This window comes from Guillardia theta (assembly GCF_000315625.1).
Source record: "Guillardia theta CCMP2712 unplaced genomic scaffold GUITHscaffold_4, whole genome shotgun sequence".
In the NCBI taxonomy this organism is placed as follows: Eukaryota; class Cryptophyceae; order Pyrenomonadales; family Geminigeraceae; genus Guillardia; species Guillardia theta.
Window position 1 is genome coordinate 240668 of NW_005434670.1, and position 22107 is coordinate 262774.

The 22107-nt window shown below is 54.8% G+C and overlaps 5 protein-coding genes across 5 annotated transcripts; 2 read left to right on the forward strand and 3 right to left on the reverse strand.

Moving 5' to 3' along the window:
- Nucleotides 1–5363: 5363 nt before the first annotated feature.
- GUITHDRAFT_132405 (hypothetical protein) lies at nt 5364–5723 on the reverse strand (the record flags this gene model as incomplete). Its single annotated transcript, XM_005840899.1, has 1 exon — nt 5364–5723. The coding sequence occupies one exon, from the start codon at nt 5721–5723 to the stop codon at nt 5364–5366; it is 360 nt and encodes a 119-aa protein (XP_005840956.1).
- A 1297-nt stretch (nt 5724–7020) lies between these two features.
- GUITHDRAFT_100227 (hypothetical protein) lies at nt 7021–11927 on the forward strand (the record flags this gene model as incomplete). The annotated part of the gene is made up of 16 exons (XM_005840900.1): nt 7021–8010; nt 8049–8174; nt 8223–10154; nt 10357–10428; nt 10477–10562; nt 10614–10677; nt 10725–10787; nt 10835–10917; nt 10962–11007; nt 11056–11149; nt 11191–11326; nt 11383–11437; nt 11483–11518; nt 11567–11629; nt 11677–11716; nt 11767–11927. The coding sequence occupies 16 exons, from the start codon at nt 7021–7023 to the stop codon at nt 11925–11927; spliced, it is 4047 nt and encodes a 1348-aa protein (XP_005840957.1).
- A 1497-nt stretch (nt 11928–13424) lies between these two features.
- Nucleotides 13425–14832, reverse strand: GUITHDRAFT_132407 (hypothetical protein; the record flags this gene model as incomplete). The annotated part of the gene is made up of 8 exons (XM_005840901.1): nt 13425–13490; nt 13541–13585; nt 13631–13741; nt 13793–13867; nt 13920–14054; nt 14100–14165; nt 14228–14332; nt 14794–14832. 8 exons carry the CDS (start codon nt 14830–14832, stop codon nt 13425–13427), a joined length of 642 nt encoding a protein of 213 aa, XP_005840958.1.
- Nucleotides 14833–16420: 1588 nt separating this feature from the next.
- On the forward strand, nt 16421–17614 carry GUITHDRAFT_150113 (hypothetical protein). Its single transcript, XM_005840902.1, has 4 exons — nt 16421–16591; nt 16638–16763; nt 16890–16972; nt 17026–17614. The coding sequence occupies exon 4, from the start codon at nt 17042–17044 to the stop codon at nt 17579–17581; it is 540 nt and encodes a 179-aa protein (XP_005840959.1). The 5' UTR covers nt 16421–16591; nt 16638–16763; nt 16890–16972; nt 17026–17041; the 3' UTR covers nt 17582–17614.
- A 184-nt stretch (nt 17615–17798) lies between these two features.
- Nucleotides 17799–21183, reverse strand: GUITHDRAFT_100230 (hypothetical protein; the record flags this gene model as incomplete). The annotated part of the gene is made up of 13 exons (XM_005840903.1): nt 17799–17882; nt 18045–18170; nt 18431–18467; nt 18514–18548; nt 18672–18696; nt 18738–18862; nt 19067–19156; nt 19201–19267; nt 19370–19413; nt 19513–19694; nt 19992–20035; nt 20083–20173; nt 20223–21183. 13 exons carry the CDS (start codon nt 21181–21183, stop codon nt 17799–17801), a joined length of 1911 nt encoding a protein of 636 aa, XP_005840960.1.
- Nucleotides 21184–22107: the final 924 nt, after the last annotated feature.

A 22107-nucleotide genomic window follows, 5' to 3' on the forward strand; every position in this document is an offset into this window, starting at 1 on the left:
TTGCCACCTCCCAGACTGCAGGATGCTCAGCCAAGTCATCAAGAGCACTCTCAGCGAGCTTGCCATGCCGTGACTTCTTCGGGTTCTGCCATGCCCACTCAAATTGCAGCGCCGAGATCTGCCGCCATGTCACTCAATCCCTGAGAGTTGAGAACGAAACCTTGGAAGGGAAGCCGCACACGAACATGAGCATCTCCCAGGGTCTCCACCTGCAGTTCGACTAGACGTCATCGCCTGCTGCAACGGAACTGCCGCTGCCTCTTGGTCCGGTGCGCTCCCATGGTCAGCTCCCCGTTGTGCTGCCGTATCCTGCGGTCTGCATCGGGGGCTCAGCGCATGCTGCAGCAGAAGCAGCAAGACCCACCTGGCCGGACGGTGAAGCCGACGTACGTGTAGTCTCTCCTCTCTACTCGGCCACGTCAGGGCCCTTCCACTGCACACGAAGGAGCTACCGGGGTGGGAGGATCCCAGGAGGTAGCAAGCAAAGAACTTGCTCCGTTGCTCTACCAGCTCGTCCTGCTCCTCCTCTACTCTCTCTGCTCCTTCTTCATCGTCCTCCATCATGTCTACAGGGCTCCTCCCCTCTACATCTCCTCCTCCTCCTCTCCCATCCCACCGCCCATTTCCCAGCATCCCATCCTCCATTTTGTCACAAACTTGTGGCGGGCCAACCCCTTCAGCAGTCCGCCGGCCCCATGGCGCCGCAAGGCTTCGTTGCGGCTCCCCCGCATGCTCCCTTGGCGCCCTCCTCCTGCTTACGACCATGCGGCGTGTCCATGTCAAGGAGGATGCATCGTTTTGCTCTCAGATCCGCATCCGGCGCCTCGATGAGGATGGACTTGACGTCGAAGCATGCCGGCGTCGCTCTGTTGTCCGTCATGTCCCTTCTTAGCCTCGGAGGAATGCGCGCGAATGCGCTGAGCGAGCAAGGCAGCTCCCTGCTGCTCTCAGACGCATCAGAAGGGATGCTGGCCCCTGCTGCCAGGATACTTGTTGTCGTCATGGCGATGGGAGCCCTGTACGCCTTCTACCGACCCCCTGAGGAGATTCTGGTGGAGCAGAAGGAGTCTTTCGACGAGGAGGACCTGAGGAAGTATATGGGAGAGGACGCGGAAATCCCTGAATACTTCAAGAAGAAGGAGAGGAGGGTAGGACAGGGGAAGGAGGACAGCGGGTAGAGACTGGTTGTAAGGAATAACTTTTACTGCAAACCTCGCTGCGCTACCCTGCAGTCAGCTTTTCACAGAGCCTGCACCACCCCGTGTGAGAGCCAAAGGATGCGAGCGAGTGCAACTTCTCCAGCTCCTCCTGTACAGACATGAGGGAGGGACCAAGTTTGCGCAGGTACAATCACCTCGTCGTGTTTCCAGGCGAGCAGAGCTTCGTACGCCGTTGAGTTCTCAGTAAGGTACTCGATGTGCTCGCCCAGAGCTGCTGCAGATGAGAACTTAGAAGCAAAGATGGCTGAGTTGCTGTAAGACGTCGTCAGTCAAAACCTGATGCTGCGCCTCCACCCGGCTCTACTCCTCCCTCCTCCCTCCTCCCTTCTCCCTCCTCCCTCCTCCCTCCTCCCTCCTCCCTCTCCAACCCTCTCCGCCATCTCCTCCTTCCCTCCTCGCTCCCTTCCATTCGAATTCGCTTCCCTCCCCCCTCCCTCTCCACTCTCCACCCTCCGTGTAGCACGGGTCTCCTACCGAGGAAGGAACGACTCGACATTGGGTGCGCCATCGTAGATCGGCACGCATCCCGCAGCTAACGCCTGTCATGTCATGGATGACAGTGAGTCCATGAGCCGTTGGCATCACCTGCAAACAACCTGGAAAACTTTCTCTGTGACGTAATCGCGGTGTCGAGAATTCTCTAGAGCGATGCAGAAGAGATATCTGAAGAGTTCATAGGTCAAGTCAGCAAGGGTGTATCATTCTTGTATCCCCACCTCGACATCAGGCTCAGTTTTTTCTCCCCGTAGATGTTGAACCATTCAGCATCTGGAAACGGCACTGCCCTGAAAAGGCTTCATGAACATGAAAGAGAAACGCTGATTACGCCATCGGAGAATCGTACTTGTTCTGCGTACAAGCTCCATAAGAGTCGACCCTCACATACCTGAGTAAAACTTCAGGGCTGTGAAACTTTCTGAAAAGATTTAAATTCTCTGCCTGGACAATTCCTGGACGAATTCCTTTCTACCTGAAACACGCACTCAGCGGAAAAGATGCAGGTTGAAGTCATACCAGTGTGGGAATGGCACTTGCCGATTATCGCGACAACCTGCGCAACACATGGTGACAAGTGAGATCCTGCAGGAAGAGAATCACTTGATATCTCCTCTCCTTCTTGGGAGGAAGTTGCATGTATCTGAAGCCTTCAGACACGAGCATGTAACAATTAGCAGACAACCATAATTGTCGAATTCAAGGGAACCAGAGAGGAAAGGCCTGTCCGCGTAAGTGATGGGCACCTGAGAGCAGTCAAGACCAAGGCAGCTCCAAGGAGAGGACGAAACAAACATCGGAATCAAGATGGTAAGTCATATTCAACTCAAACTGTCGACGGAAAGAGGGCTCCTGCCGCCAAGGGTGACCAAACAGCTTCCAACTCCTTCACATCTCACAGCTTGAAGAGGATAGTTGGAGTCGGACTCCTACTCAACAACGTCACCGAGACATGTTGAGCCAGCTCCCCGTGTAGCCTCTACTTTCCTGTGAGAAGTGAACCCATAGCTGCCCATTGCACTTGACCGGCGGCAGTTGAGGGCTTGTCTTGTCCAGGGAAGGGACGTGAATCAGGACAGCGCTCGCGCTGCCCAGGAGCGCAGGCAGGGGAGGAACAAACAAACAAGTTGCACGGCAGGAACGAGAAGGAGAACGAGGGAGCCTGAAGTGAGATTCGAGCGGCCAGACCATGACGACAGGCGGAGGTCGGGAGTCCCTATGGGAGCTGCACAGGTCCTTGACGGGCGTTTGCTCGATGAACAGGCATGCTTTCCTAGAACACTCCGAGGTATCAGCATGCTGATCAGACGAGAGGTATGCATCCAGGGAAGCCAGGTTGGCCGCGCCGATGAGACGACAGGTGGATTCATACGACTTTGGGCGATCGTGCTGGGAGAAACAATGGAGGGGTTGAAGGACAAGAGGTTCATCCAGTAGGAGGGTGGAGATCTGATTCACAACACTCGTTCCAAGATCTCTCTGACTGACTGCGGCAACGTTGGGTGGAAGAACAACACATGGACCGAACATCTGCAAGCACTGCTTTAAGATCTGATGAGAGTGTTGTCCGTAGTTGTCGTCTGCTGAGGAGAGGAGACCCCCTGACTGCAGCTGATGAAACTTAACTGAGCTCCAGAGTTGAAGCTCGTCTCTCATCTGACGAGAGCATGCAGAGTCCATGAAGATCACAACCCGCGGCATGTTGTTGGTCTTTGCAAACAACGAATCGTGAACGATTGAATGAACGAGGCTGAGGATTTTGTCATGATTCTCTTCAGTCCAGAAGGTCGCAAATGTGATCAAGGGTCTTTGTCTTGCTGGGATGCTCCGGTTCAGCCTGTGAGCGGTCTGACAGGATCGCCTCGCACTGAGTTGGTTTCCTCCTGCCCGCAGCCAACTGGTAGCCTCGATCCAGTCGGAGGCCTCCCATCGCAGCTCAGAATAAGGTTGGGATCGCAACCATGAAGGAGAGTCTTCTTGTCGAGCTGCTTCTTTCCTCTCAAGCTCGCCTCTCGCCAAGAACAGCGTCGCCATCGTCATGATCCCGATCAGTCCCTTCATGCCATCACCCCGGAATTCATGTAGAGTGCTAGCTGTTTAGCCCGGCGATGCCCGAGAAACTTCAACATCTGAACGAGTTTTCCTGCCTGGAGAATCGGCCGTGCATTGGAAAGCAATCGAACTTGTAATGTTAAGGCCCTCGGGTTGTGATTCTAGTGCCGTCTTGATGATCTGAATGTGATAAGTTAGGGCGTCCCCTACAAGGTGTATCAGTGTAGAGAGCTTGCCAGTGCTTCTCAGATGTAATGATCATCGGATCGTGGGGAGTAAATTGCTTACATAGAGTTGAGAAGGCACGGTCATCTATGCCAACACGGCTCAGATCAAGTTCCAACACCTGGGATGGCAAGATGATCATATGTGGTTGGGCAGACAGAATGAATCAGAGCTGCTTTGATGAATGAATAGCATTGATGTTTTTGATCGAATGAATCCTGTCTTCTCGGTCTGAATGATTGGATGATTCGGGACAGGATAATTGGAATGATTGGTTTTGAGTTGTGTAATAGATGATAGATTGTGGGCTTGAACTAATCCAACGTTGGGAGCTGGATCGAAGGAGACGGTGATCTGGCAAAGAACACGATCTTGTGGGCAAGAATTCATAGTCTCTCACAAAAGCACGTGCATCGATGTAAGACAGAAACATCACATTTTGCAACAACTCAACCCCGGCCAAGATCCACTTGAACTCTCCTCGCTGATTTCTCGGGTCTCTCTCGATGGACAAGGTTTGTGCATGCTGCCAACCTACCGTATGTTTTTGAACCTCAGGGAGGACAAAGATCAAGTTCGCTCTTCTGACAGTGTTCAACACAGTAGTTGGCAAGATTGTCATACAATGGTGCATAAGGCACGGGTTGCTGCTTTTTCCACAGTATCTTGAATAGATACAGCTCTCCTGGTGTCTCGGAAAGCATATGATGATGAATGACAAACAAGTCACCTGCTACTTCAGCGGTTGCTGGCAGATTTGGGAGACCCTTTGAGCTGTTAAAGACGATGGGTCCTGCTGGATGTCAGGACCGGAGATTTTCCCTTCATTCCTGAGGATGAGGTGTGAAGAAATTCGAATAGAAGCCAAATTTGAAAGAACATCATCATCATCATCGCTGAAGGCAACTTTGAAGGCAATTTCGTGATCGCGCTTCATCATCCAATTAGAAATTAAAACCTTCGCATATTCTGAGCAGATTTCAGCCTGCCTTCATAGAGTTGTATGTTGGGCTTGGAACAAGATGTACAACACTCGAAGGGAGTTCAAAATCTCGATAATACACAGATCTGATCTTGTTATCAAAATCTGCAATGCTAATGATTCTCTTAACCGCCAAGAAGAATCGTTTGGCAGTGCCTCTATATATATGTTTGAAAATACGTTCCTTGGGAGAGGAGAAGATGATGTTCTTGGTATATCCACCATCAAAATACGTTGACCCCGCCTCGTAAAAGTCGCAGAGATACCAACCTTTGTGTTTGAACAAGATTAATACTCGGTTTGTTTCTCCATTCTCTCTTGGTTTCAATCATTTCCCGTCCAAACCAAAGTTGTTCGCAATGATATCCTCGGACATCTCGATACTAGCACTACCGTATCACAAGCTCGTTTCCGGGCCACCAAGAATTCTTGAACTTTTCGGGAAACGAACAGTCGTTTATTTCTGGGAAAATGCAGAGAGCCATCTTCATGCCGAGCATTGAGTTGTCTAAGGCTTTGTAAAGTATCGTCCCTTCGCCTTGCAAAAGCCTGGAGCTCGGCTTTCTCCTGCTCATCATGGCATTGCTGCTGGCGGCGATCCTCGCCTGTAGCCGCTTGAGTTCCAGCCTGCTTCGCTCGATCTTGAGCTTGGCTCTCTTTGCCCCCTCCTGAACCCGGAACTCGGCTTTCTCCTTGGCATTGTTGCTGAATCTGATCTTCTTCCTTTGCCGCTTTAGTTCGACTCGCATATGCTCTATCTCAAGCTCGTCCTTGATCCTCTCAGAGGCTCAGCCTGGAGCTTGGCTTTCTCCTTGGCATTATCGCTGTCACTGTCCGAGCCATCACCCTTTCAGTGCCGCGGATTTTTTCGCTGGCTGCGCTTCAATCGTCACTGAATTTCCAACTTAGTTTCCTGTCACTACTGAGGACATCATGTGCCTGCAAGTATTCGGTGACACCTACAAGCTAGGATAGGCCGAGTTTTCGATCAGGGTCAATCCGGGCCTGTCTTACCATCGCCGCTCAGTCCTGAGTGACTATGGTTCGCCGAAGTTTTCCGAATCAAGTTGGAGGCCCGGCCGCGAGTCAGTGTTTGCTACTGAGCTCCGATACACACCGTTGAACGTTTTTTTACTGGGCCCGGGGTGAACTCAGTCCGAGGCACTGTCACTGAGGCCCTCGGCCCAGGCTGTGCCGCCGCCCGGCGGCCGCCGCCCCCGGAGTCAACTTCTGCCACCCGGCGCAGCACGACTTCCGCCGGGCGCCCGCCGCCCCCCCCCCGGGGGGGGCGCCGGCGGCCCGTGCAAGGGCCCGGCAAACTTGAAAACGTCAAGGCTTGTTGAAACTTGAAACATTCTCTTTTACTCAAACATTCTTTTACTCAAAGTTAAGTTAAAAATCAGTACGAGGACAACGCGGGCCGGCGGGGGATTGACGCCGGCCCGGGGGCTGCCAATACTTTAAGTAGTGAACTTACCGGTGATGATGCCGCAATGGTCCGACGCCGAGGAGCCTACAAAGGCTTTCCGGTAGGGGTAGTTTGCGTGGCGTGACTAGAGACTGCGGTGGGGGGTTTGTTTTGCTACAATACTTGTATTAAGTAAACTTAACAAGTATTCAAGACAGGGGGGAGCTTCTATAACTTCTCCGCTCCTACAGCAATTTCCCGTTGCTGCCGGTAAAGCTTACGATTGTCGAATCGGCACCGTCGCGTCGAAGGATGAGCAACAGCGGCGGGTACATGCCGAGGTAAGAGTCTTGCAGTATCGCCATGCTTTACCATGATCTTTCAAGCTTGCTGCAATCTTCGCAGTCTAGTTGCAAACTCCTCTCGCATATGCTTTCTCCCCTCCTGTTGATCGCCACTATCTTAGCCACGTTTTCTGCCGAGATGCCCTCTGTGTTCATCTCATTTCTTGCATTCTTAAATCGTTGGATGATTGCTAGTTGGTTCTTGCTTTGTTGTTGGGATGTATAGAATGGCTGCGCCATGCACAGTTTTATATTTCTTCCCTGGATCTGTGCACAGATGCATGTGATGTGGACATGCTGAAGCTAGATAACGTGGTGGATCTTAACTTGAGAAGTGACGCGATAGCATCATTGCATCCTTGTGACACTTGCACCTCAACCAGTAGGCAGCCTCATCAGATGCCTCCTTCCACAAAGCCGCTGGTGAAGCCTGTCGCACACCCCCACAACTCCTCTGCCATGCAGTCTCAGCCGGCAACACTCTCCAACACGCAGATGAGTGGGCTGGGCACAGTATCAGTCGCAAGTTCGGTCCACGACTCGGAGCCAGCAATGCACGAAACGATGAGAGCCGATGCAGCGGAGGACAGGCTGCTGCGAGCAATGTCGCACTTCAGCAAGGTGACCCCTCTGGCCAACCAGATCCCCGCCAATCGAGCAGGATCAGCGCTGATCGCCTACGTGGAGGCGAGGAATGAGCTTGACGAGCCTGCCTTGTGGGATGATTTTGTGACGACGTCACCAGTGCAATTCCTCAAAGCAGAGCTGAAGACTCCAACGCAGACAGCAATCCTTGAAAGACACCTGGCAAGGTTCGAGGTCGGAGTTCCGCTCATCAACGGGAGTCTCAACATGAAGCTCTTGCCCGACCTGACGATCAGCAAGGTGCAGCGAGACGACTTGGACTGTCAGGAGGGAGACAAGATCGTTCAGGTCGATGGGATCCCGGTGTCCAACATTGAAGACCTTCGGATTCACTTGCAGGGCAGGCAGGAGATCACCCTGGTGATTGAGAATGCCGGCACACCCTTGTTTACCATTCACGACGCTACGACTCCCTACTGGGAGGTGACTTCTGTTCCCTCAGCGACGTCGATCCGAGGGTCGCTCAAGGCGGGGGACCTTGTGCTGAGGATAAATGACATCCCCGTCTCCGGACTTGACACCCGCAAGGCTCTTGACACGACTTTCGCTAAAGTTAGCCTCCTCCCTTCTGACTCTCAGCTTGCTCAGAGGATTAAGGCGGAAGGGCTGATGTCCTTCACGACTCAGGCACGTGCAAAGGTGGCAGGAGACGACGTGCGGGTTGACTGATGTAGCAGGTGGAAGTGAGCAGCTCCAAGGGCATGAACACCATGGACCCCAAGTACAACATCATCCTCACAAACTTTGAGCCAGCCATGTTTGCAGGAGCATACATCGTAGGGATCTACCTGGGACGGCATCAGGTGACTTGGAAAGGTCTGCGTGAAGCAGGAAGATGACTGTCCTTGCAGATTGGAGAGGAGTTCAACTTAGAGATCGTGGAGGGGCCGGCAGACGCTAAGCGCTCGGATGTTGTGCGAGATGGGCTATGGCAGGCAGTGGCCGGCATTCCTGTTGACTTTCGGCTGGATTGTTTCGATAGCGCTGGCAACAAGAAGTTCAAGGGAGGAGACAGGATTCAGATACAAGACGCCGACGTGAAGGACCTCGGGAACGGCAGCTACAACGTGTCGTGGACGCAGACTCAAGTCGGGAGCCGCATCATTGACATCCGGGTCAACGGCGAGTCCATGCAAGGCACCCCCCAGGTGGAAGTGCTCCCAGCTGAAGTCTACGCCCCCAACTGCCAGGTCAGCCTCGTCACGGGCATCCACGGCTTCAACGTCGCCTCCAACGGCAACGTGGACTGGACGGTGATCGCAGGAACTTCTTCCTCGCTGACCGTCAAACTCTTTGATCGCTTCGGAAACCCCCGGCCCAGGGCCAAAGACGTTGTCACAATGATCCAGCACGGGCCCTGCTTCAGGAAGGAGATGATCCGTGCTGAGTTGCCCCTGGAGCCTTCCGGGCTCGGCATCTACGAGTTTCAAGGGCTTATCACCCACGGAACCACCAAGAACGCTGACGGCCAGTACGAGTACTCCAAAATTCAGGTGCTGGTGAACGGGGAAGACGTGGCAGAGCGAGCATGGTCCATCGATGTCGTCCCTGCCGAGGTGGCGCTGGACAAGTGCATGGCGGTCGTGCCGACGTCGGGGATCGTGAGTGCAGCAGGCGAGAAGTACGAGTTTGAGGTGATCATCAAGGATACATGGGACAACTTCAGGAACCACGTAGAGGACAAGATTGAGATCTTTGAATTGGTTCCCACCACCAAACAGCGAGGAGAGGAGTGGTCTAACTACGAGGTGACCAGCTCGGGTCATGGGTCGTACAAGGTGACGGCCACCCAGTCCATCGCTCGTCAGACTCGCTTCACCTTTGCCGTGAATGGAACCGTCGCTCTCGGGCCCCAGCACAACTACTTGCTCAACATCGTCCCCAACATCGTCTGCATCGACCAGTGTGTGGTCACCGGGGAGATCACGACGACTGTTGGCCAGTACATTGCCCTCCTGATTGCTCTGCGCGACAAGTATGGGAACGTGTGCTCCCCGCAGCAGATGGCAGATGTCGAGATCCTTGTGAGCGACGTGCAGCTCCTGAACGGTCAGATTGAACAGAAGGATTTGGCGCTGAATCATCGGGTGAGCCGAGTAGACTTCCATCCCGGCATCATCTACACCCATCAGATCGTATTCTTCACCGAGCAGGCAGTCAAGGTCTCGCTGAACCTCATGTTGAAGAATGATTTGCTCCATCGCACGACCCTCCAGTTCGAGACCAACGAGCTCGACCCGGACTCTTGCCTGGTCGAGGGGCTGCCAAACTGCATCGTCTGCGGAGAGAACTTCACCTTGTCTATCAAGCTTCAAGACTCCTTCAAGAATGGTCTCCTCGGCATGGACTCTGCCATCATTCTGATCGCTCAGGATCCGCTCGGAACCATCGCAAACGTGCAGAAAGTGCAGGCGACGGAGGTCGGGAAGGGCAACTACACCGTCACTTTCAGGATCCAGACGGCGAACCCTTCGATGCAGTTCCGCATCAGAGTGAACGAGTTCACCATCCATGCAGCTGCGGTGGAGGTGCTGCCAGCTGTTGCCAAAGCGAAGCTGTCAGAGCTGGAGCACCACGAGGAGTGCAGAGTTCACTTCCCTATCACCTTCCGAGGGCTGCTCATGGACGAGTACGGCAACATCGCCATCACCTGCGACAAGCCCCCCGTGGTGAAGCTCGACGGCTGCGCTCTGAAGAGCAGCGATGCCAAGGTGTACATGGAGAAGGGCGGGGCCTTCCGGATCTCCTTCACCCCCCGCCGCCATGGCGACGTGCGACTCAAGGTGAGGAGGAGGAGGAGGAGGAGGAGGAGGAGGAGGAGGAGGATGATGATGATGAGGAGGATGAGGATGATGATGATGATGATGATGATGATGATGATGATGATGAGGAGGAGGAGGAGGAGAAGCAGGAGGAGGAGGAGGAGGAGGAGGAGGAGGAGGAGGAGGAGGAGGAGGAGGAGTAGTTGAAGTCGATCTCCTCCAGGCCTTCGTCAACGATGAAGTGCTAGCGGAGAGAACCGTCAAGGTCCGGAGTCTGGCGTCGTGGACCAAGGAGGTAGACCAACCCTCAAACTCTTGTCGCCTGATCCCTCGCTCCTTCCAGGACGCAGCCGAGTGGATCCAACTGATGGGGCTGATAGAAGCAAAGATCAAGCCTGTTGCCGAGAAGCTGTCCAAAGAGTTTGTGAAGTGAGACATTGCAGCAACGGTCAGTCGCACCCACTGATGGATGACCTGCAGTCAAAATGCAACCGGAGCCAAGATTGCCGGGGGGCTTCTCGACAGGGGAGCGCTTCACTTTGCGGTTCTTGACGCTCCTGCGGCTCTCGAGCTAGTCTCACCCTCGTGCAGTTTGGGATCGAAGACATGCACGTCGCTGAGTTCTTCTCGCAAGTCATCAACGACCTCAACAAGGTTCGCTCCCTCCCCTGCCGCCTCCTCCTGACCTCTCTCATGCTCAGGGATCTGAGGCCCCCAGGTATTACTTACCGTGGGACTGGTCCTCCTCGGACTCGGCGCTCCGGGTCGTCCCGGTGCCAGCAGGGTGCGTGTGCTCGCACTTGCCGAGAGCTCTTGACTAGAGCGCAGGGATGAAGCCTTCAACAACATCGCACAGCGGCTGACGGAGTCCATGGTACCTCCTCTCCTCCTCTACTCGCCTCCAAGTGAGCTCCTCCTCCAGCCCAACGCCAACATCCTCTCCATCCAGAGGGTAGAGAACGTGGACAAGTACGCCAAGTACTTTCAAGTTCGCAACGACATGGCGCACTCTAGAGGTCTGCGCGTGTGAGATTTGAAGGGTCTGAAGGAGCGACAGGCGGGGATCCCAACGAGCACTACCTCTGGTTCTGCGGGTGTGAGGGGCTGGAGCACGAGAGGGTCCTGCAGGAGGGGTTCAAGACTGACCTCCTGGAGGGGGTCTCCTCCTCGGAGTACTTCATGATGGGCTACGGGTAATGCTTTCAAGCTCCTCTCCCAGCTCCTCTCCCAGCTGCTGACGCCTTTGCAGGTTTCTGTTCGTGTCCGACCCCAAGGTAGCTCATCAGCTGCAGTACTCGTCCCAGGTGAAGTCTAGCTGGGGTAGGCGAGGTGGATGATGTCTGGTGCAGGTCTCAGGCACAGAGAGGAAGCTCGTCCTGGCCAGAGTGATGGAGGGCAGGCAGAGCCGTGCTGGGGCTGACGAGCTGTGAAAGGTGACGTGCGGGACGATCGCAACAAGGGAGCCGATCCTGGCCAACGTGGAGACTGAGATCAAGGTGACTTCTCCCTCCTCCTCCCCTTCCTCTCACTCTGCTCGTCTCAGAAAGCGGAAAACAGAGTTCCTCCCGCTGGCTTCCACACTGGTGACCTGCCCTGGTGTATGCTCTCGTCACACGACGCTGACTACACGCAGCGACCTCCATGCAACGATGCGAGCTGGGGGTTTACTGGAACAACATGGCGTACCCGGAGTATGTTGTCAGCTACAAGCTGCCATACAGCCTCGACGTGGACTGGCCTGAGAAGCGAGGGAACAGCCTGATGAAGATCGACGAGACTACAGCAGTGCTATAGTCCCAAGGGCGATGGTTGAAGCACAGACAAAGAGGCCCTCGCTGCTGCATCCTTCCCCTCAACTTTCATTGATATGCTACAATCGCATTAGTCGCCCTTGGTCGGGCCCAGTGAGACGGGGCCCCCGTACTCGTTGGGCTGCTGGCTCTTGAAGACCTGGTGCCCTTTGCCGGTAGCGACCGACCAGTGCTGCCTGTAGGGCTGGTCGAACATGTTCACGTGGCTACGGATCTGCTTGTCGTGCGGCTTGATGAAGCCCTGCTGCCATGAGCCGAAGAAGAAGTCTGCAAGAGGCTGCCCCGTTGCCTTCTTCTCCGAAGCTAGCTTCTCCACCTTGCCGAGAGGAACGTAGACATCACCGACGCCAGTGTACTTCTGGGAGATGATCTTTCTGGCTGAGCCGTAGAGTAGGTCCTTGTTCTTCTTGGAGTCCTCCGGCCACTTCTGGAAGCGATCGACATAGGGAGAGGCGTGAGAGATCAGGCCGCTGTTGCCCGTGGGCACCACCACATCATCCTGACCGAACACTCCCACCATGTTGTCGCCGAGCTTGCTGTTTCGCTCATCCGGCTGCGAGGCCAAGTTGGAGGCTTTGCCGTAAGGGAAGAGCTCGTCACAATCGATGTCGTGGAACCTACACTTCTTGTGGCCCGCGGGATGATCCTCCGGCACCCTCTTCGACTCAGCCATAGGGCCCAGCTTGCCAGCTTGGTAGTCCTCGTAGAAGGTCGGCTTCCAGTCCTTGCCCTCCTTGCCTACTTGGTACCCAGCCTCCTGAGACGAGCCGGTCTGGGAGAGATGCTGAAGAAGCTTCAACGCAGGCAGGAGGAAGGGAGAGGCTCTACCTGGATCATATTCTTCTCAGCACGCGCTGCCTTCTGCTTCGCCACCTTCAGCTCAGCCTCAAGCTTCTCCACCTAAGGGAACAGTGAAAACGATCCCGAGGCAAGCTCGTGGGGAGGTCGGACCTCGGAATCAGCCTTGGCCGCTGAAGACGCGGAGCCACTCAGGCTGGTCGAAGAGGCCTGACAGCAGTTCAGGGCAGGGCCGTGACAGCAAAGCATCCTGACCCTGAGAGTAGATTTCTGCGCTTTCTTGTACACGGGTGGATCCAAGTTGGAGAACGGATCCACCTGAGTGTAGCTCACATCAACACAGTTGGCCATGACGGAAGTGGTCAGACCTGGGGGACGGTGGGAGGGTTCATGTCAAGGAACTTGTCGTTGTTGGCACCCTGCGGAAGAGGAAAGTGTCACCAAGTTGATAACACCAGGAAGGACAGGAATACATGCTGCTGGACAATCTGCTTGACAATAGAAGGTGCAGAATAGATTTGCAAAAATGCATGAATCAGACGGAAGTTTGCACATCAGCATTGCAGGGTTCAGACCTTGAGAGTAGATTTCTGCGCTTTCTTGTACACGGGTGGATCCAAGTTGGAGAACGGATCCACCTGAGTGTAGCTCACATCAACACAGTTGGTCATGACGGAAGTGGTCAGACCTGGGGAGGAGGGATGGTAGGAGGGTTCATGTCAAGGAACTTGTCGTTGTTTGCTCCGAGCTTGCAACAAGGATCAACGGCCGGGAAGCGCTAGAGGGGAGCGGAGCTACCTGCTGCTTGATGCTCTTTTCGACTTGCTCCTTTGCCAAGGCAGCCTGTGAATGAGGGTCAGCTCCATGCGGCCGGGGGGTCGAACTCACCTTCTGGATCTTCCTCGCTGCTTCCTTGAGAGCCTTCTGCTCTTCCCTTTCAAAGTTCTTCTCAGCCTGTTGCTCCTCTTGCTTCAGGGACTTCTGCTGAGCACCGTCCATCTGTGTGCCCGGCCATGATCATGTCCTTCATTGCCATCACTCGTCCCTCACCTTCGACTGGGCCTCACTCAACAACTTGCTCGCGGCCTTCTTCACCATCTTCCTCTCTTGTTCGAGGCGTGAAAGCTGCAGCAACACCTTGAGATCGAAAATCTTGAGGTATCATGAGCGCAAGCACCTTAGCTGCAGCCTTGCGGATCTTCACGTCCTGCTTCTCCTCGAGGACCTTGGCAGCTCGCTCTAGAGCTTCGATAGGATCCTCCGAGTCCTGAGACTCGGCAGCTGAGAGCAGGTCGTCGCTCTCAGAGATTTGCTGCCAGCAAGTGAGGAACTTGTCTGCAACTTCGCATGGACCCACCGCAAGAGCTTGAGTCTCCACGCTCTGGTAGCGCGAGCCAACCGAGGCCCTTGACAGCATGCTCGTCTGCTCGCTTCGAGTCACAACAGACGGGAAGAAGCGAGAGAGGAGGGAGCAGAGCTTGTCACCTGAGAGGAGGAGGAAGAGAAGGAGATCAACGCCAGCATGGCCGCAAAGCAGATCAGTCCAACTGCTGCCAGCACGACACGGCGAGGAGCTGGAGACCCTGCGATCTACAAAGACAGTCAGCAGCCCGTAAATGACGGGCATGCGCAACGCCTTCGGTTGCAACTTCCAGATTTCTCTGCTAACTTCTATCATGAACAATTTCTCTACTTTTTTTCAGTCTTCTGTCTAAAAGACATCATCTCCCTACGAAACTGTTTTCCCCCACTTTGCCTCCCCCTGCTCCTTTTCTTAGCAATCATCGCGATCCTTTCACTCCTCCATCACCATACACCCTGCTCTCAGGACCTTCAAGGGCACCTTCTGCGTAGACTTCCATCTCCTTCCCATGCCCTTTCACCGATTCTCCTGGTCTCCTCCATTTCTTTCCCACTCATCTCCCTTTCTCCCTCTTGCCCTGCTGCTGTAGCGGCTCATGAACGAATCAACGAAGCAAAGATGCTACGATCATTCTCTTCATCCTCCTCCTACTTCATGCTCTTCCTCTTCCTCCTCCTCTCCCTCTCACCTGCATGGTCGCCTCGCCCACTGCCCCGTACTTGGCCATTGTCGAAGAGTCGCTCAGACGTTTACTCAACTCTTACACCCCTACCCCTCTTCTCCCTTCAGTTTACCCTCCCTTTCTAAACATCATATCACTACCCTATCCTGGGTACCCTACCCCTTCTATTTCTTTGACATGATATCAATTCCACCCCACAAATTCCTTATATCACCCCCCCTACTCAATAGAAAATTGTACCGGTGGTGAGTAGTACCCTCATTTTTCAAGAGTTGAACACCACCCCAACTCACTGAAACTTTGATGACCCTCGATTGTGTGGGTAATAAGAGGGGTACTTGAAGTACCCCTCTGTCAGTCGGTAATAGATGGGGTGATAGGTGGTTCAGAAAAGCGAAGAAGCGAAGAGACATGCGGGCTAGAGGGGGAAACTACGCGGCACTCCTCCTCCTCCTCCCCATCTCCCTCCTCCTCTTCCTGATCTCCTCCTCCTTCTCCTTCACTTCTTCCCCTCCCTCAGCTGCGGTCCTCTCTGAATCCTCTGCCTGGGGTCCTCCTTCTATCCGTCCCACTGAGAAAACACCAGCACACGTCGCCCATGGATCGAAGCAGAAGTTCAAAGAGCACGGCATGGAGTTGTCGCTCGATATCCACCAGGATCATGACCAGGGTGCGCACTTTGCACCAGTGAATATCAACATCGAGCTCCCACCCTCTCGCCATGCGCGCCAGACCGCTCGAACAGTCAGTGCAAGCCGAGATCCTGCCATGGAGGGGTGTGCGGCGGGTGACGATATCATGTGCAAGGCATATCACCAGCAGCAGCTGAAGCATAACATTCACCAAGCTCTCAAGGAGAACATGGTGCCAGCTCGCACCCAAGATCTCGCGCAAGTTTCTCCTTTCAGCCTTGGGAGACCGCAGATACTGAGCAAGGACCAGGTCGAGAAGATGGACGCGAAGCAGCTGTCCTCCCTCAAGGTCGGGCTGAAGGCTGCCGAGAGAGACGCGCGTGACTCTGCAGAGACCATGCGCGGTGTCGAGAGAGCTCGGACGTTGAAGAGAGAGTACGACATGGTCAAGAACACGCTTCAGAACTATCCCACGATCATGAACCACAAGCTGGACGACATTGAGATCAAGATGGACAAGCGCGAAAAGACAATCAAAAGTCTCCAACACTCACTTCAGCAGGAGAAGAACCTCCTTGATGCCGCCAAGAAGAAGAAGGCCGAGGCCTGGAGTCAGGACAAGAACGAGGAAGCTAAGGAGGAGAAGATCGAGCTGCAGAAAGCTGTTGCCGACTCCCTTGCTGACGTCTTGGGACATGATGCACCTCAGGTTCAGAAGCTCCACACGCAGATCAGGTACTACTGTGCTGACAAGGCTAGTCGTCTTGTAACCATGCTCTCCCTTCAGGAAGAACACTGCGAAGGAGATTTTGCATTTGCAGTCGAAGGTCGCAAACATTGAAGACAAGATCAAGGAGCAAACTTCGTTGCTGCAGAAGGAGAAGGAGGAGAAGAGCAAGATCGTGAAGCAGCTGCGCGACTTCCGCCAAGGCAGACGTGAGACTCATGCCCTCTCACCGTTACACCCCCGACGCGAGACCATGCTGGCGGATACCTCGGCAAGTCTAAACCTCAACCCCGTCGAGTACGACGGCAATGCTCTCCGCCACTCGCTCGTTGGCTCCATCCAGGACTCTGCCAACCTGCTCTCCAACTCCACGGACGCGCCTCCTGCCTACCTCACCACCGTCGACCCTGTCAACGGCGCCCATGTCGTAACGACGCCAGACAAGGTTGAAAACTGGAGTGTGTCGGGGAGACTTTGACCTTGACCGGCAGGTGAACACACTTGCTACGTCGATTCCAACAGAGGAAGGACCCAAGGTTCAGTGGTGCCAGTGGGGAACCCAGCTCGTGCCCTGCTCTCCCGGTTATGGAGGAGCTTGGACGGAGCATCATCCAACCGTGAGCCTCGTCCTTTGAGCTTTTCTTCTCCTCTCCTCTCCTCTCCTCTCCTCTCCTCTCCTCTCCTCTCCTCTCCTCTCCTCCCCTTCCAGCCCTCCATCAACCGGTTTAGTAACAAGCTTGCAGGACACTGGAATCTGGTCAGAGGCTCCTCCTCCTCCTCCAGGGATCAAGATCCGTGAGCATGTGCAAGCGGGACGGCGCAGCGAGTGAGGATGTTGAGACGAGGTTGACGAGGTTAACTGACCGTCTGCTTGCTCAGACCGTACGTACACGACATGTTCAGCTATGGACAAGCTGGAATCTTCGGTGCGCGCAAACCGACGAGGGGGCTGAGGAGAATTGCGGGAGGATCGATCCTGGCGGCGAAAGCGACCGCGAGTGGACCGTCTGTGTCGGAAGCATCAAAGGTGGGGAAGGAGAGGCCAGCTGCTGCTCCCGCGTTGGCCAGTCCCGAGGCTCTTCATGGCAGCAGGGAAGACGGCTGGATCAGCGAGGAAGCCAAGAATGCGGCAGCCATCTACGGGATCGTGAACCCTTCAGAGGAAGACAAGATGCTGTCAAAGGAGGAGCTGGAGAAGAAATTCGCCAACGTGATCGAGACTCCAGGGAAGAACAAGGACGCTGATGGCTGGGTGAACGAGGGGGCAAAGAACGCAGCTGCTATGTACGGGATCGTGAACCCATCGATGGTGGACGAGCTGACTGAGCCAAGCATGAAGAGCGTGCAGTTCCAGAAGAAGCAGATGATGCTGGAGGAGATGAAGAGGAAGGAGATGCAGAAACTCCAGCGACTTGCGCGCGTGTCGCTGGTGTGAAGGTTTCTTATGATACATTAGGTTGACATCTTGACTCGCCTCAGACCCTACATAGACATTCCGCACCCTCTCTCCTCCTCTACATCCTCCTCTCCGCTGCTCTTTATCTTCTTCCTTTCGACATATGCCTCTTCTTCCTCCTCTATTCTCCCTCCTCCTTTTCCGTCTACATGTATTTCTCCATCATTCACGACGCATCTCAACTGTCATGTCGACTTCAACGCTTCCGTGCAGTGTCGCTCCTCCAGAAGAAGGAAGGAACCCATCCACTTCGCTTCACCGCAAACTGCGACGTCACGGCCTGAGCAACATTCAGAACAACCAGAGAAGTGTCAAGACTGGTGGAAGTTGCGCAGGTAAGGAGAGGATGTAAAGGAGGGGCAGGGGCAGGGGCAGGGGCAGGGGCAGGGGCAGGAGGAGGCGGAGCAAGGAGCAAGGAGCAAGGAGCAAGGAGGATTTTGACCATCTTCTTCGTTGAAACATCTGGCGACTGGTCGCTGGCCACTGAGCTCGAGGAGACTTGATGCAGCTTGTGCTCCACGTTGTGCAGGAGACTTTTGAGAATGAAGATGAATTCTCCGTAGTCAATCTGAAGGAAGAAGAAGAGAGAACGAGGGGAGTTGAAGGAGCAGGAGGAGGTGGAGGAAAAGGGGAAGAAGGGAGGAGGAGGAGGAGGAGCAGGAGGTGGAGGAAAAGGGGAAGAAGGGAGGAGGAGGAGGAGGAGGAGGAGGAGGAGGAAAGGGAAGAAGGAGGAGGAGGAAGAGGAGGAGGAGGAGGAGGTGGAGGAGGAGGAGGAGGAGGGAAAAGGCGATCAAATGGAGGAAAAGGAGAGCTGATATGAAGACTCACGAAACCGTCTCCATTCTGATCTTCATCGTCGATGAAGCTGCACCGACATCAACTCCTTTCCTTCGTCCTCTTCCCTTACAGACCTGGACACAAGCGAAGTGTCCGAGACTCCCAACAGCTGCAGGAAACTCAGGGGAACTTTTGGTAGCTCATCTCCTCCTCCTTCTTCCCTGCCCTTCCTCCCACCTCCTTATGCTCCCTGCTCAAACTTTCTCCTTCACCATCCCCTCTCGTTCCATACCTTAATCGCATCCACAACACCATCCCTGTATCGCGTCAGAGGCGGAGGAGGAGGAAGCAAAGGAACCTGTCTATCACTCCCATCTCGCCTGCGATGCCCTTGAAGATTCTCTCCATCCTACTTGTGTCTGTGTGAACCTCTCCTATCTTGTCCTGCAGCTCCGCTAGCAAGCTCGAGTATCGCTTCGTCCCCTGCAGACTCAGAGGTCAAACTCAACAAAGGATGACGAAGTAGGAGGGGGGGGGGGGGGGGGGGGCATGGTGGTGGTGGTGGTGGAGGTGGAGGAGGAGAAGAGTTGGGAGCAAGCGGGAGCTCGGAAGCGACGGCAAGGTGGAGCAATGGAAATGATCTCGAGAAGGAAGGAGGGGAGGTGAGGAAGGGCGGAGAGCTCGCACAAGCTTGCTGAAGGCTATCGCCCTGCTCCTCTCAACCAGCTCTCGACTCGCAGTGGCCTGAAAGTTCTTCTCCCATCCCCTCACAAGCACCTGCAGCTCTTCCTCAACCTCCCCGCGTCTCGTCGCCGCCTCACCTGGTAGGTGAACTCGTTGGGCATCGGGCCCTCCGCCTCCATCATGAGAACAATCTCTTCTGCGCGGCTGCAAAGAGATCAACCAAAGTCATGGAGGGAAGTGGAGAGGAGAGGAGAGAAGAGGAGAGTCGAGGCTAGGAGGAACTGTTCGGGATGGTCATGGAGTCACCGAATATTTCCAGCGTTGCACCAACATTCCATCAGCCTGTTGTACTGCCGTTTCTTGTGATCAACAGAGTGATAGAAGAAAAAGGGACGAGGGGGAGGGAAGAAGGACCAGGAAAGGAGGACGAGGACGAGGACGAGGTTTACCGTCCTAGTGGTTGGCTTCAGATTCATCTTCGCCATCCTTGCTATCATCTCCTCTGCACGTCGGGGTTGGGGGACTTGGGAGTCGCAGTACGACTGCAGGACCCTCTCGACCACAAGCTCGCTCGGAGATATCTTCTCCCTCACCATCTCCTCAAAGATCCTCTCAGCAGCCCTCCAGTCTCCTGCGGGCCAACAGTGAGACCCTGTCAACCGAAGCCGCAGCAGGTCGTTGATGGTAATCATCACTTAGATGCTAGAAGGAGCATGAGGAGGAGGAGGAGGAGGAGGAGGAGGAGGAGGTGGTGGTGGTGGTGGAGGTGATGATGATCGGGAAGAAGGAGACGAAGGGAGAAGAAGAGGAGGAGACAGATGAGGAAGGGGAGAAGGAAAGCGCCAGGATGCGCGCGAGAAGGAGGAGGAGCAGGAGGAGGCTGTGGGGCTGCCCTTGCAAACACCAGCTGTACTGCTCCTCCTGTTACCTTTCTCAACTTCCCGCAGTCTTCGATGGTAGTTCATCACCTCCCTGCCATCGCCATCAGGCCTCTCGTCCGCACGTGCAGCTGACGTCACCTGCTCCATCCCCTTTGTGCCACTAGGAACTTCTCGTAGTCAGTGATTACCCGCTCCCCTGGGACCCCCCCCGTCCCCGCACGAACCTCACCTTCCATGATCTCAGGGCACACGGAGAGCATAATCTTCATCCTCTGCACCTGATATGTTTGAGATGCTCCAAAAGAGCTCCGGCTTCCACGACTTCGCCCTCCTCTCCTTCTCCGCATTCCCCTGTAGTGCAAGACGAAGCGATTTGTGCACTGGTTTCTTCTCCATTCCGTCCCCTGCGATCTTTTCCTTCTCCTCCTTGACGATCGGAGCTCGGTTCATCGGGAGCATCCCCCTCGTCACCAGCTCCTTGGGGCTCAAATCTCTCCCTTCTTCGTCATGGAACCGAACGGAATGCCCGTCAAGCTCCACGAGGATGCGGTTGGCAGTCTCCTCGTCGGCGCATGAGATGATAGCATGGCAGGGATACTTGAACTGCATCTTGCTGCTTTTCCTGCTGCGAACACCGACACTCTTCTTCGTCGTCATCATCGTCTCCAGCTCCTCCTCCCAGTCGTCGAAGCGGAAGGCCTCCACAAGCTCCCAGAACTCTATCCTCCCCCCGGCATCGGCGGAGATGTCAATGAAGTTCCACAGCTCCTTAAGCTCCTCCGTCGTGACGGAGACGTCGAAATGTTGGAGAATTCTCCGCAGCTCCTCCCGGTCAAGGCCTCCGCTGTTATCCTTATCCCCCAGCAGAAAGACCTCTTTCCATGCCTCTACGTTCCACTGATCAGCAAGGCAGAGCTTGAGTCTCGATATGATCGTCTGCGGCTCACAGACTAGCTCAACCCCGACAATCTGCAATGACGCTTCAGGAAAGTTCTTAGGGATAACGGAGCGTGGCCGTAGCTTGCCCACAAACCATGACTCCACAAATGGCTTACAAGCAAAAAGTCTCACCTTGCCGTATCGCGACATCTCTTGCATGATCTGTCTCTCAACGATCTCCCTGTGCATGTTGTACCAGACGTCGGAGCCCATCCTCTCCTCGTCCTCCATTGCTTCCTGCCCCTCCTCTCTCAGCTCCCACGCATTGAACCCTCCCGCTTTCAATCTCTTTCCAGCCATCGCCACCGCCTGGCGTCCAATCAGTGATGCCTCGCCGCCCGGCGGGCCCGGGCCCGGCCTGCCGGGCCGGCAATCGGAACGCGGCGGAACCAGTCCGATCCGGTGGCACTTATTACTGAGTGGTGGGTCAAGCCTGCTCGACTCTCCTCATCGTCCTCGTACTGATCTTTAACTTAACTTTGAGTAAAGGGGAGCGGAGCCTGACAGTGACTATGATGCCAGCGCTCTTTACTCAAAGTTAAGTTAAAAATCAGTACGAGGACAATCACTGAGGGAGACTCAGAGAGTCGAGGAGGCTTGACCCTGACACTGTCCGACGGTCGCACAGGCCAAACGGCGAGAAGAGAACTTCGGAAAAGACAGCGAGAACCAAACCCAATCCTGCCGACTGCTGTCCCCCAAACCGTTAAGTGACTGGTGACTGTCGCACCAGAAGTTATCAGCCGTTTTACTCAAAGTTAAGTCAAAGATCAGTACGAGGACAGTGATGATCATCGCCAGTCATGGTGTCAGGACCTGGGGATCAAAAAGTCTCAAGCCCGTGACTAGGGGAAGTGGGGGAAGTCCGAGCCGAAGTTGGGGAGACTTGGGAGGGCAGCAGGACGACATGTCAGATCGGAGGGTCATTGTGAAAAGGAAACTGTTCGGAGGTCGAGGGTTTACCCCAGGACTCTGAAGACAAGACCCGTGACAGCCTGCTTCGGATGCGCGGACCGGTCGAGGAGGTCAAAACCTGCGAAATCTCTCCTTTTCGCAGTCATCACATGTCGACAAGTGGATCACGGATCGTCATATCACGGAACCTCTGTCAGCAGTCATGCTCCCCTCTAACCCCCATATAAGCTCCTCCCTCCTCTCAAGCACACCAACTCTCTCCTCCTCAATCGCACTAGTTCCGATGCCTTGCCATGCTGCAGTCTGCTG

Bases quoted from the DNA above. Each gene is read 5' to 3' on its own strand.
- GUITHDRAFT_150113 (XM_005840902.1), top strand. From the start codon at position 17,042: ATGTTCAGCTATGGACAAGCTGGAATCTTCGGTGCGCGCAAACCGACG.